Below are 14,646 nucleotides of genomic sequence, written 5' to 3' on the forward strand. Positions count from 1 at the left end.
TAGAGTAGCAGAAGACGATTTCTAAGGCTGAGTCCATCTTTAACATTTCATGACTTGCCTTCCACTAAGAACTCCTTTTTATATTAACGACTCAGCATTTCCTCCCTACCTCACTGGTCACTCAGCTTCCAGCTCCGTATGGGCGCTGGGCATGCTTGTTCCTTAGGCATGTGTTTGTAACTGTCTTGTCTACTATTACATGTTAAGTTTCTGGAGTTTGCCAAATAGGTAGACTGTGCCCAAATATTGGCAAATGAATAGTGAGTCTGTGAAGAACTGATCCACACATTTCTGTTGTGTTCCCAATACTTCCATCTATGCTGAGATGTGCAAATATTATTTTTGAGATTGCCTCGAAAGAGGTATCATGCATCATAAAAAATTGCATTTTCTAGAAATCTAAATCGAAGATACAGTGAGATATCACCTCACATCCTTAGGTGTAGCTATTATTAAAAACCGAAACCAAAACAACAACAAAAAAATCCCAGAAAATAATTATTGGTGAGGATATGGAGAAATTGGAACCCTTGTCCCTGTTGGTGGGAATGTAAGATGATGCAATTGCTTTGGAAAATAGCATGGCAGTTCCTCCAAAAATTTAAAGTAGAATCAATGTATGGTCCAGCAATTACAGGTCTGAGTATTTTGAAAGCAGGGTCTCAAAGGGCTATTGACACCCATGTTCCTAGCACTACTAGTCACAATGGCCAAGAGCTGGAAGCCTCCCAGATGTCTATAGGTGGTAGACAAAATGTGATATATATATACACACACACACATATATATGTATAATATATATAATATAATATATATATTATATATTATATAATAACATTCCATTATATATACATATATACATATATGTATATATATATCACATATATACACATTATATATTATATATATGTATAATATATAATAACATTCCGTTATATATATATAATGGAATGTTATTCAGCCTTCAAAAGGAAGGAAATCCCATCACATGCTAAAACATGAATGAAACTTGAGGACGTTATGCTAAGTGATATAAACTAGTGACAAGAAGACAAATATTCTATGAGTCCACCTCTGTGAGGTCCTCAGGGTAGTCCTATTCATAGAGAAAGAAGACGAGGGGAGGGAGAAAATGTGAGTTGTTGTTTAATGAGGATAGAGTTTCAATTCTGAAAATGAAAAAGTCAGTGAAAAGTCAGTGAGATGACTTTCCAAATGGTTTATTTAATTGTTCCAGATGTTTATTTAATTACACATTGTGTCACAATACCATTCTACTAGTACAATAACGCTTGTTAGAAACCATGCAACAAGGAATAGTAAAGTCCAAAGAAACGAACCAGAGTTTGAAGGCTGTCTTCCCCATGTGGGTCCTGACCCAGCCCTGAACTGCGTGGACCCTACTGCGGAGAGCACTGTTTTGAGACCCAGGCTTTCAGCTCAGTGAAAACACTGCAAGTGCCTCCACATGCTGACCTCCCAGGGTCTGTGCAAGATTCTCTGGGGAGAGAGGTTCCACAGGTCTCATGAGATTTCCAAATGGTTCTGTGAGCCATAAAGGCTTCGGTCTCAGTTCTCCAGAGAATGAGCAGAATTTCAGCATCCTTTAGGCAAGATAGAATTGAATTGAAATTAACATTAACCCTTAAAAAAATCACATGAAATCAACCATTTAAAATGAACAATTCAATGGTGTTTACTGCATTCACTGTGTTGTACAACAACCCCCTGTGTCTCATGCCAAACATTTTCATCACCACACACCTGTCCCCCAAAAGCCCCATACAGATTAATCCCTTTCCCCACAGCCCCTGGCAGTCACCACGCTACTTCCTGTCTTTGGATTTACCTCTTCTGGATATTTCCTATCCGTGGGATCATACTACATGACTTTGAACTTGGCGTCATGTGGAGGTCCACTGAATGGTCTCTACGATAATCACCACGACAATAATCAGAATGAAAAAACAGCAGCAAACATTTGAGTTCTTGCACCTGGGATTCGGGGCTGTGTGGGGATAGAGCACCTCACTACAGGTACTGACGTGGATTCTCCTCTCCACATGGTGTTGGGTGTTTGCTCTTGGGCTCCAGTGGATGGGGGGGATTGCAGCCTCCCTGGACCCAGAATGCCAGGGTTGGGGTAAAGCCTTTCCTTTGTTTGCCATGGCGTTCCACTTCTCTATGTCCACTGCGGTCTCCCCCTTCACTGTGTCTGCTGTGATGTTCCTCTTCACTGTGTCTGCTGTGGCATTCCCCTTCCCTGCTGTGGTCCCCTTCACTGCCTCCGCAGTGGCCTTCCCCCTCACTGTGCCTGCGGTGATGTTCCCCTCCACCGTGTCCACTGTGGTGCCACTTCTACTGGGAAAGGGCACGGGAATGGTGGTCCCAAGAGCAGGTGAGCTTATGGCAGGAAGTGATGGGGACACTGGTGACTGCACGGCCTCACTGAAGCCACTCTGAGCACAGAAGCCCTGCAGACATGCCTCGCAGTTGTTACTGTCATGCGGCCCTTCAAGAGCGATTTCCCTGATGGTAGGGATCTCCTCCATCGACTTAAATCCTTCTCTGTAGCATTTCTTCAGAATTCGGAATACCAGGTTGTTCAGGATCCTTGAGATGTTCTCTTTTGTGAACTCGGGAACCTCAAATGGAGACTGATGGCACTTCTGACATCTCTGGGCAAAGACCCTCATCTTCACGTTGCCCCTGGGTTTCCCCCCAATCTTGTGCATGTGGAAAACAACCTGAACTTGAGAAGAGGCCCAACTGCGAGAGCACAAGGAGCACTGGAACCTGTAGGGACAGGAGACAAGACCCTCAGCTTGGCCCAGGATGGCTGAGCTGTGGGCTGGGCCAGAGGGAGGAAGGGGCACCCCACAAGAGAGACATGACTTGACTGGTGTCGAGGTTGGCGGGGAAGACGTTAGCGAGCCCCTCGTTCCTATCTCCACTGTGCCACCAACATGCCCTGGGACCGACAGGTGTCTGTCATGAAAATAGCAGACCACAAGCTCTTGGTGCTGGAAGGGACCTTCTAAATCTGACATGATGGGGCTAGAGATGAGGTGCATGCTGGAATCCATCATGTGCAGAGACTTGGTGGGTGTAAGAAGCAGGACCAGATCTCCAGGCTCCTGAACCCAAACCAAGGCTTCTTCAAATGTAGACTGAAGTGGGTCAGAGGCTATGGGTGCAACAATAGCTATTAAACCAGCCCCCAAGAGCTCTGAACTGAAATACACAGATGGCACAAGTGGGTGCTGGTAGGTGCTACTGTCTGAAAGTTGGTGTCTCCCCGCAAATTCACAGGTCGGAACCCAAACCCCCAAAGGTGATGATGTTAGAAGGCCTTTGGGAGGTGATCAGGTCATGAGGGTGGAGCACATCTGAATGTGATTAGTGCCCTTATCACAGAGACCCCATAGAGCTCCCTAGCTCCTGCCACCATGTGAGGATACAGGAGAAGTCCACAAACCGGAAGAGGGCTTTCACCAGACCAGATGGCACCCTGATCTTGGACTTCCAGCCTCTAGAATTGTGAGCAATACATTTCTGTTGTGTCTGTTGTGTTTAATCTGGTGTTTATCTTATTTTACTTTACTTTACTTTATGTTTTATTGCCCCCCACCCCAAACAGACTAAGACAGTAAGTCGTAGACCCACAGATCAAGGAGGGTCTACTGTCAGGAGGACAGTTGCCCGGGGGCCCCCAATCTGTCAGTATGACAGGGAGAGCACAGTGTCCAGCTCTCTCTCTCTTCTTGCCCCCCCTCCCACCCAGTTCATTGCTCAAGGTAGCCTGGAAAACCTCATATTCTGTGTGCACCTGGCCTTGCACCTTCCCTTCTCTGCAGGGAAGAGGACAATTTCCTGAGCTCAGATATTTGGACAAATACATGTCAGGATAGATGGAGAGAGGGGAAGGAGGCACCCAAGGACGTAGCTGCACCGTGGACAGGAATCACGGGAGAGGCAGGGACAGTTCCTGCTCACTAAATTATCCATGCACCCCAGCCCGCTTCCCAGCCCCCTCACAGTTAGGTTGGGCAATATGACTGGTTGCCCGATGGGATGCGGGCCATGACACGTGCTACTTCCAAATCTGGCTCCGAAGCTCTTGGAAGACCCTCCAGCTCCTCTTCCTCTGCCTCAACGACCTGGGGAAGTGTGTTAGGTCAAAACACTGATATTTTGAGGTTTATCTGTTCTAGCAGCCAAGCCTCACCTATCATGGGAGAGTGAGTTGGAGGGGGCTGGGAAGAATGAGCCAGTCAAGATTTCCTTCTTGTGTCTTGATTCTGGCCACACGTCACAGGGTGAGCATGGCCATGAAATGAAAGGAAGAGGACAAGAGGCTCTGACCACCACGAGAGAGATGACGTTACTGGGGTTATTCGGAGTTGGTTGTGCACAGGGGGGCTCTGCTCTCCTGAGCTGCTGTCCCCAACCCTCCCTCTGGGTCATATTGCTCTGTTCATGTGCCAGCTCAGAGTTCAAGTTTCTCCAAAAAAAGCAGGGTGGGGGGTGGGGGTGGGGCTGAGATTTTGCTTGGATGTTCCTGGTACCAGATCTTGGCCTGGGAAAGCCGAGGGCCACAAGGAGAGGAGAGCTCTGCTTCCTCTGCCCAGACCCTCCCCCAGAGACACAAGTCTCAGGCCCCTTACCCTCTTTGCAGGGGCAGCCCCACCCATGGCCCTTGGAACGCTGCTTCCTCACCTGGGGAAAACAGGGTAAGGCTTTGAATGAGTTCCAAGTGTCTTGGATTATTTGTTTGTTTGTTTGTTTGTTTTAGGATTTTATTGATTCATTTCAGAGAGAGAGTGCACAAGCCAAGGGAGAGGGAGAAGCAGGTTCCCACTAAGCAGGGAGCCCGATGCAGGGCTGGATCCCAGGACTCTGGGATCAGGACCTGAGGCGAAGGCAGATACCTAACGGCTGGGCCACCCAGGCGCCCCCAAGAGTCTTGGTTTAAAAGGATCCATCAGCCCAGAGAAGAGGGGGCAAGGTTTCTGCTTATTGCTGAGCTACGCTAACCTCTGCCCTCTCCTGGAAGGGCCTCCTCAGCCCACGGGGCCTCTCCCTCCTGGGCTTTATAGACAGCCCCAGGTCCCCAGGAGACAGGTAGCATAGGTAGAGAACTTTGCCCACCCAGCCGTCCTGCAGCTCCTCCCTTCCCTCTTCCTCACTGCTCCCCCCTCCACCCCGATGCAGCCAACACTGGTGCCCAGTCCTGCTACTGTTTGGGATTCGCTGAAATAAAGCTAAAACTTCTGGATGATGGGCACCGTACTTCCTATAGTCTTCAATGTGCAAGCATGGGATAGAACAAGAAAAGGAGCAAGGATACACGGTAATAAAAAATAAGAATTTTCTGGAATACGTACCATCCCATTCCCCACTCACCTGGCAAAGGCCCACTGCTTGTACTGTGACCACCCCGGCTTCAGGTTGTTGGGAAGAAGGTCTTTGTCTTCTGTCAGGGTCCATTTGTGCCATGGCTTCACTTCCTGGATTAATTCCTGGAACACTTGATTCCATAGCTCCAAGTCCTGATTCATGGTATGCTGTGTGGACGGCTGCATACATCAGGATCTCTGGGAGGCTCTGACAGGTCTGCAGCAGGACATGAGGTTTCCCACTTTAAAGAACAAGGGCTGCGGGGTGCCTGGGTGGCTCAGTGGGTTAAAGCCTCTGCCTTCAGCTCAGGTCATGAGATCGAGCCCAGCATCGGGCTCTCTGCTCCACTGGGAGCCTGCTTCCTCCTCTCTCTCTGCCTGCCTCTCTGCCTGCTTGTGATCTCTATCTGTCAAATGAATAAATAAAATCTTTAAAAAAAAAAAAAAAAGAACAAGGGCTGGGACCCGCCTTTGTGTACATGACCTGGGCCAGTGGACCAGGTCTTTGCCTCAAGGACAAAGGTCCGTTGAATCTGGCTTCCAGTTCAGTGGACTAGCGAGCACTAGCTGGCTTCCTCCACAGGGAATTTCCAAAGACACGGAATGCATAGTTTCATCCAACAAAATATGACCGAGGGAAGGCTCCGGACTCTGGATTGGATCAGCAGATAACCTGCCTGTAACCCGGAATACATTCTTTACCTCAGAAGCCTCTGGAAATGGTGGAGGGATGCACCTGCCCCTCAGAACAATGTGTTACTTAAACTAACCCCTGGAGGGTTTTACTAGTTACCAAGCACATTTAGATACGGCCTTAAGAAAAACACATACTGGCAACAGGTCTTTGGGGGAAAGGACGATATGTGACCGTGAAGCCGAGCAGCTGGGGACACCCGGCCCGCTCAGGGTGGAACGGAACACCACCTGCTTCCCTTTTCCGTCGTGGCTCCTTCCTCCTCCCAAAAGTGCCTGTTGTTAGATGAGTCCTTTGAATGTGCTCGGTTAACTAGAAACTTTACCCTCCTTCTTGTTTGTCCACAAGACATGTGACTGATGTTTGACCTTCATCGGCTCTTCCGTGGGTTACGGTTTCTGTCTAATAAAAGTGAGACCGAGGAGTTGCTCGGGGCAGCAGTCTTGTTGACTGTGGTCCCCCGCTCCCGATCTCTTGCAGCTGACTTATTCGTGCCTCGTTCTTCTCCCGTTCGCCGACTGGAAGCGGCAGAGAGAGGTTGCAGGAGCTCTTTCTGTTTTAACACTTGGAAGTCCTTATCCACTGGGCTGCTGTGCCCGAGACTGGGGAGGAGAGATGCAAAGAAGGGCATGGCCATGGTGGGCCCTCACTGCTCCCCAAGTCTCTGTCCTGGGCTCTCTCCTTCCTGTTTCTGCTGGTCTCTGTACAACTGGCTCTCACAGCCCCCAAGCCGTCCCGGCTTCTAACCCAGAGGCCATTCTCCTCCCAACAGGGTTAGGGACACTTGCTATCGCTCTTTCTGAACACTGGCTGGGCCCTGGCTCTGCCGCTGGGAGGGGGCCGCGTCGGAAAACTTGGGACAGGCACAGATGAGCTTGGACAAGACAGCACTCTGCCTTCTCGTTTCAGTTTCTGTGCTGAAAACAAGTGTCCTCTTCAGGGTCTATTTGTGCCACGTTTGTCAGATTTTCGTGGTTTTTGTTGGTGATCTCTTTGTTTCAAGTGGCCCCAAAGCCTAGTGTTCGGTCTAGTGTGCCTAATGGTGAGAAGGCTGCGATGTACCTTCCGGAGAGAGCGTGTGTTTGATAAGCTTCATTCAGGCACGAGTTCTAGCGTTGCTGCCTGCAAGTTCATACATGAACATTACTTACTACATAAGGTGTCTTTAAACAGAAACAATGCAAGGTCATGGATTGCTCAGCTGCCCAAAGTGTTGTTGCTAGAGGCTGGCAGGAACTAAGCCTGCATTTCCCTGGGGAGTCATGGTTCAGTATTTGTTATCTTATTTTATTTTTTTAAAAGATTTTATTTATCTATTTGACAGAGAGAGAGAGAGATCACAAGTAGGAAGAGAGGCAGGCAGAGAGAAGAGGAAGCAGGCTCCCCGCTGAGCAGAGAGCCCGATGCAGGGCTCGATCCCAGGACCCTGGGACCATGACCTGAGCCAAAGTCAGAGGCTTTAACCCGCTGAGCCACCCAGGCGCCCCAGTATTTGTTATTTTAGTGTTCCTGGCAACTTTATGGGATTTATTGCTAAAAAAAAAAAAAAAAAAAAAAGAGGGGGCTGCGTTTTCCTTTGTCTATTCAGTGGTTTGTCTTTGCTCCCCATCCTTCCATGGGGAGAGCTGGCTTGGTGAAACAAAACCACTTTCGAGCCCTGCCCTTACCCATTATCCAGTTTTTGCCCAGAAAGTTGCTAATGACCAGTGCTGTTAGCTCTAGTATAAGACCCTGCCAAATCTGCAGGCCATCTGCTAGGCCTGTCTTGTCTGTGGCCCAGAGATCAGACTGCCATTCTTTTCCCAGCCAGGCTTCTGCACTGGTGGTTACAACTGATCGAATGCACCGGGAACTGTAAATCCAGCCATTTCAGACTGTAATTTCTTTTTTCTCTGATGTACCCAATTGCCTGGCCCCTGGGGAGTGGTGGATAGATTCCAGGAAACAAGTCCACTCGATCCTCAGCTCCGTGCTTTCCGAGTACTGTGCCAAAAGCGGTCTGGTCCCTTCTGGAAGTCCCTTATCATCCCTTTCCCCTGAGGTGTTCCTGGGTCTCTCCCAGCGGCGAGACCTGGTCTAGAGAATGAAGCTGATCTAGAGAATGAAGAGGTCCCTTGGCTCAGTCCTGTGATGCTCCATCGTGTAGAGATTGGGAAGAGGAGGGTGATCCAAGAAATGAGATGTCAAGTTTCTGCAGTTTCTGCATCAGTCCCACAGGAAATCATCTGTGTGACATCACAAGGTGCTGACAGACACCATATTAGTCTGTTTCTGTGTTCCAGACACTAGGGCTACGGTGGCAAATAAAACAAGGCTACCCTCACAGAGCTTGTGTTTTATTCAGATGGGGAGAAAGACAATGACCCAGTAAGCAAGCAAATGTTCAATGTCATGTCAGGTAGCCATGAGCGCTATGGAGGAAAACAGCATGGTGAGGGTCCAGAAGGAGGAATGGCATGGGCGCACAGGCAGGGTGGCAGTAGGGACAGCTGCTCTAAGTGGGCGGTTATAGAAGGCTGCCCTGTGAGATGACATCTGAACCAAGACCTGTCTGAAGTGAAGGACTGGGCCAAGCATATACATGGGGGGAGGAACCATCAGATCAGAGAGGACAGCCTGTGTGAAAGCCCAGAGGTGGAAGTGGGCCTGGTGTGTCCGTGGAGGAGGAGGGAAACCAGGGTGGCCAGAATTTAGTGAGCGGAAAAGGAGTACATGAGGTTGGAGATGCAGCTGAGGGCTGCAGGGCCTTGTAGGATTTTATTCCAAGTATGATGGGAAACCAGTGAAGAGTTTGGGTACGAGAATGAGAAGGTCTGATTTCACATTGTGATCTCGGCTGTCTGACCTGTCCACTCAAGCTCTCTGCTGTCTCGGCATTGAGGTAGGGAAGGAATGGCTGTGCTTAGTGGGTCAAGGACAATGCAGGGAAATCACCTAGAGTCTTACTTAGCTTTAAGAGCATTTAGGTCAAAATAAGACTCTTCTCTTTCAAATTTGACTACACTCGAACCTCTGAGATCTTATTCCCCAAGGAAATTGCTAAGTCAAGTTTAATTAAAATGAACTTCCACTATTTTTCTTTGATTTTGCACTGTCCTTGTGGGGACTGCAAGAGCGAAAACCAAACCAAACCAGACCAGAACTCCATAAACCAATTTAGTTCCTCCAGAGACTGATAAAACCCTCATCAGTCTCCTCATCACCAATTCTTAAGGACAGACTATACCACCCTTGGGACTTGGGCAAATTCTGTTTGAACCACTGGTTTTATTATTCAACAGAGTATTCTTTACTTCAACCCAACAGATGACTTGCCTTCTATATGATACGTTTCCATTACTGGTTATCAGTTCACTGACAGAACTTCATACCTTGAGTTCACGTTCATTGCCTGGCCCAGGGCTTATGTAATGAACAGTCCAGAATCAGTGTGAGACCCCGTGACTTTAGAAGCCTGGGCTGGGCCCCAGGAGTCCCTTCCGGGGCGCAGCATGTGGGGCAGCTCAGGTGGAGGCCCCTAACTTCTGGATGGGAAGGTGTACAAGCTGGCGCGGTGCTCAGAGGTGCTTGAGGCCATGACGATGGAGACCCCCCAGGGTGGGCAGTGATCCTCACTGTGCAGACTCTGTCCTCTCGTGCCGCATCTTTGAGTTCCAAATTTGTTTTTAAAATTAAAAACAAATTTGTTGCTAATGATGAAAAAAGGGTTAAATGTAGTTATTTTAAAAAAATATACATTGTTAGTAAACCGTCTTACAGCGGTGCCCCCCACCCCAGGCACCCATAAAAGGGTGTTATAGGAAGGCTTGTGCACAGAGGGCACCCTAAATGGAGTACTGAGCCACAAGTTATCCGAGTAGCTGGCTTCTGGGCTTGGCGATCTCAAGTGGGGTTGCCACATGATACAGTTTCACTTGGATTTGCACTTCAGTTAAATTCCAATTTCAGTAACAACGAATAAAAAATATAATTAGCGAATTTTACACTACAATTAGTATCTTATACTAGGAGTCGATTCATGCTCAACTGAAACTTGAATTTAAATCGGGGTTCCTGGTGCTGGCTTTGGGCTGCTAAATGCGACTGCTTTCCTGGGGGGCAGAAGGTGCGATTCGCGCCCCTCACTGTCACTCGGGAAGAGAGCTGCGCCGGCCCCGGGAGGTGGGCGGGACACCACAAGTCTCGCGAGGACGGGAGCCGGCTAGGGGCGGGCCGGAAGTGTGTTTGGGCGCGGCTGGGCGGGGCCGGAAGTGTGCTAGGGCGCGGGCTGGGCGGGGCCGAGGGGTAGAGAGGCGGAAGTGGTAGCTGCTCGGCAGTGTTGGTGGGCTGCTAGGCCAAGGTCCGTCACTAAGGACCGAGTTAGACGAGTAAGAGTAGCAGGACCCTTCCATTGATTTGAAGTACACGCTGTTGAGATTAGATCCAGAAGCTACGTAAAGGAACAAAACCCTCCCGCGTAATAGTTCAAGTTATTCAAGTTTGGGCTTGTGTCCTCTCTCCCCTCAGTATATAGTTCAAGCTTTATGGCGAAGGGAAAGAGAAGGCAGCGACTAGGTGACCTGCAGTCCCACTTGTTACAGGCTGAAGAGTGACGCCCAGGATTTAAATACCTCCTTGATAGTAATCCCAGTCTCACCCCAAAAGGAGCATCTCCAGTTCCAGTAAATTGTCTTGAAGTAGAACAAACAAAAATAAATTTTTTTTCACAATTTTTTAAAATGAAAATGAGAACTATTAAGGCTAAATAAAGGGGATTTAACCATGTTCTTGGCTGATTGGGAAAGGAATAAAACACTGTAGAGAGAGTGAAAGGTATTTTACGGTGTTTGGTTAGGTAGGGAACCAGCAAAGTGGGAGATGAGCCAACAGGTCACCACCACACTCCCCAGTCCACTGTTATTGGTCCCGGAAAGTCAGTCCACTTTAATCTCGGATATATTTCGTTCATCCTATTCTAAATCTTTTTGAAATTGCAGTCACTGTTGTTGTCCTAAATACTGCTAAAATGTACCCCTTATTTAGACCGTATTTTAGGAAAATAGGTGTGAGGGCCTTTATGACATTCATATCTATCCTGGCTTCTAAGATTTTGGCTTAAAAAATCTGTTCTGCAATATACAGACAGAAGAATAAGACATATATACGAGCGTAATGAGTAATATAAAGCAAATATTTGTATAAATACCTCCAAGTTAAAAAAATAGAATATTGCTGGGAGAGGGTGGTGGGGAAACAGACATTGGGGAGGATATGTGTTATGATGAGTGCTGTGAAATGTGTAAACCTGGCGATTCACAGACCTGTACCCCTGGGGATAAAAATACATTATATGTTTATTAAAATAAAAAAAATAAAAATAAATTAAAAAAATAGAATATTGCTATCGTGAAAATGAATAAAGGAAATCTTACTCAAAATTGAGTTAGTAGTGGGGGTGGGGAGGGGCACTTGGCTCAGTTTGGTAGATGGGGGACTCTTGATCTTAGGGTCATGAGCTTGAGACCCACATTTACTTAAAAAAAAAAAAAAAATCGAGTCCAGAAGCCATGAAGGGAAAGAGCTCATGCACGACCACTCTCACAGCCTACATAGTCCTGCACAAAGAAAGAATGGAAGAAGGAATATTTCCTGATCCCTCAGAAAGAGCAAGCTGTGCTTGCCTGCAGCCAATGAGAGGCCACCACCACTTCCAACTCTCCTTTTCCTCCAATGACCTTTTGTTCAAACCAATCCCTCCCCAAATCCTTCTTTCTTCCTATAAATGGATATTCTCCTCCTTTGTTCTCTGGACTTGTCTATTGTTCACCATAGTTTGCAAGTCCTGAGTTGCAATTCTTTGCTATTCCTGAATAAACTCATCAGGTAACCTTCATTGTTAAATTTTGAAGGTGGACACCATCATTCTAAGAGCCACCTGGGGCTCTCTAGAAGTGACCACTCTCCTCTAACTTTGGTGTAATAATTACCACGTGTGTGTGCAGCTCTATTTTTAAAAATTTTGTCTTTTAAAAATGTCACATAAACAGAATCAAACTAGGTGTATTTTTTTGTTTTGCTTCTTTTAATTAAACGAGCCCATTAGATGGAGTTGGCTCTAAAGCTTTGGTAGCTTATGTAACCAAACTGAAACTTAGGTCAGAATCAATGCATCAGAACCCGAGAAAATGAAACTTAAGGACAACCAATCATAGCCAACCAGACTTTCCCAAATAAGGCTACTGTGGAAGCTATAGCCAATCAAATAATTTCCTTGCTTGGTTTCTGATTCTTCTCTAGAAAAAAATGTTCCCTAACTCCTGTGGGTGGAGCACACCTAGCTGCTACTTTTGGTCTGGAACTGCCTGATTCCAATTGGTGTATGCTGAAGTAAATTTTTGAAAAATGTTACTGTGTCTCAGTTTATGTTTTAATGCTTCTTTTACCCAATAGTATATAAGTTTCACCCATGCTGTTTCACACTGCAGTAATTTATTGATTCTCAATCCTGTATATTCCAGTGAATGAAAACTACAGTGTTTTTATCCATACTGCTGTTGTTGCCTGTGTGAGTTGTTTCCAGTTTTTGCGTATAATAATGAAACTATCCATATATTTAGCCACATTTTTTTTTGTGCCTTTATATGCCTTTTTGTTGGGTGTATAACTAAGAATGGAAATGTGTGGTCAAAGAGTATGCATATGTTAACCCTCAGTAGATAACACAGTTTGAGAAAGTTTATGAGTATTTCAATTACTCCATTACTCACCAATACTTGATATTGTCATTATTTTAAAATTTAAATTTTCTAGTGACCATGTAAAAATATTTCCCTATGACTTAAATTTATGTTTTCCTGATTATTATTGAAATAAGAGTATTTTTTCATAATGTTGACCGACAATTTGATATTCTCATTTCTGAAGTACTTGGCCACGTCTTTTCCTCATTTTAAAAACTGAGCTGTTTATCTTTTTATATTGGTTTGTTGGAATTTTAAAAATATATTTTCTGTATTGATTCTTTTTCAGTTACATGTGGGACAATTGTATGTTTCATCTTTCTACTTTGGGGAACTTTACAATGATAAATTTAAATAAAAATAAATACATATTACCTAAAATAAATAAAATAAGAGAAATAGAGGAAATGAATAGCTTGTTAAAATTATTAAACATTATAATTAACATCTTAAAATATCTGTAATTATTAAAGAAAACTACAAAAACTGGATCTAAGCTGTGATCTTGTTTTGTTTTCTAGGTGAGTGCTATAAAACATTCAAGGAAAAGATAATTCTAACCTTACACAATATTTTTACATATATAGAAAAAGAAGTCATACTTGATAACTCATTTTATTAGCACAATATAACCTTGATTTTAAAAAATCAATCAAGAAGACAAATTATAAGCCAATGTCATCTAAGAACTTAATATATATATTTAAAAAAAACACACAGAATAACAAAAAACCCAGCAAAGGCAATCTAGCAATGTATTTTAAAATGTATCTCGACCAAGTTGAATTTATGGTAGGAATGCAAGAATGTCTTAACAGAAAGTTTTTATTGTAGCTCACTATAGTAACATATAAGCTTCAAAATATATTTAAAAAAAACACAAATGGAGCACCTGGGTGGCTCAGTCGGTTAAGCATCTGTTTATCCCTTCCCTTTGCTGCCCCCTGTCCCCGCTTGTTCTCTCTCTCTCTCTCTCGCTCAAATAAATAAATAAAATCTTTAAAAAAAACTTTAAAAAAAAGATTTTGTTTACTTATTTGAGAGAGAGATCAGAAGTAGACAGAGAGGCAGGCAGTGCGGGGGTGGGGGGGCGTGGGGAGGGGGAAGCAGGTTCCCCACTGAGCAAAGCACCCATTGCGGGGGCTGGATCCCAGGACCCTGAGATCATGACCTGAGCCAAAGGTAGAGGCTTAACCCACTGAGCCACCCAGGTGTCCCAAATAAATAAAATCCTTAAAAAATAAAAATAAATTAAAAAACCCAGTAAAAAACAGTGTTTGGCAAAATCCAACATCCATGTAAGACAAAAAGAAAAAAAAAATCTTAGCAAACTAGGACTAGAAGGGAATTACTTTGTTTGTTGGAGTATCTAATAAAACCCTACAGCAAAATCATTCCACAAGGTGAAATAATGGACGTTTACCCTTAAAAATTCAGAAATGAGACAAGTACACCACTCATTTAACATGGGAACCTCTATTCAGTGTTGTAATACAACATTGTAATGCAGCCCAATAAGCTGTTAACAAAATGGTTATAGGGATTGGGAAGGGAGAAAGAAAAACTGCAATTATTCACAGACAGTATGACTGTTTACATAGGTAGGGAAAAAATCCCTAAGGAATCTATAGATAAATGATGAGAATTATTAAGAGTTCAACAGGTTTCTACATATAGGATGCATAGACGAAAATCACATGCATTTCTATACACTAACAACAAACCATTAGAAAACAACAAAAAACATTTTTAAGTGACATTTTAAAAAGCAATAACAATAAAAATTAGGGAACTAGGAATAAATCTAACAAAAGATGTTAAAACATTTATGGAA

At 45.0% G+C, this 14,646-nt stretch overlaps 1 protein-coding gene across 1 annotated transcript; it reads right to left on the reverse strand.

Moving 5' to 3' along the window:
* Positions 1-1,204: 1,204 nt before the first annotated feature.
* Positions 1,205-6,104, reverse strand: RTP3 (receptor transporter protein 3). The gene is made up of 2 exons (XM_080809668.1): positions 5,407-6,104; positions 1,205-2,796 (listed from the first exon to the last, which is right to left on the reverse strand). The coding sequence occupies exons 1-2, from the start codon at positions 5,583-5,585 to the stop codon at positions 1,905-1,907; spliced, it is 1,071 nt and encodes a 356-aa protein (XP_080665794.1). The 5' UTR covers positions 5,586-6,104; the 3' UTR covers positions 1,205-1,904.
* Between the last annotated feature and the right edge of the window lie 8,542 nt (positions 6,105-14,646).

Source organism: Martes martes (assembly GCF_963455335.1).
Source record: "Martes martes genome assembly, chromosome: 1".
NCBI classification, from domain to species: domain Eukaryota; kingdom Metazoa; phylum Chordata; class Mammalia; order Carnivora; family Mustelidae; genus Martes; species Martes martes.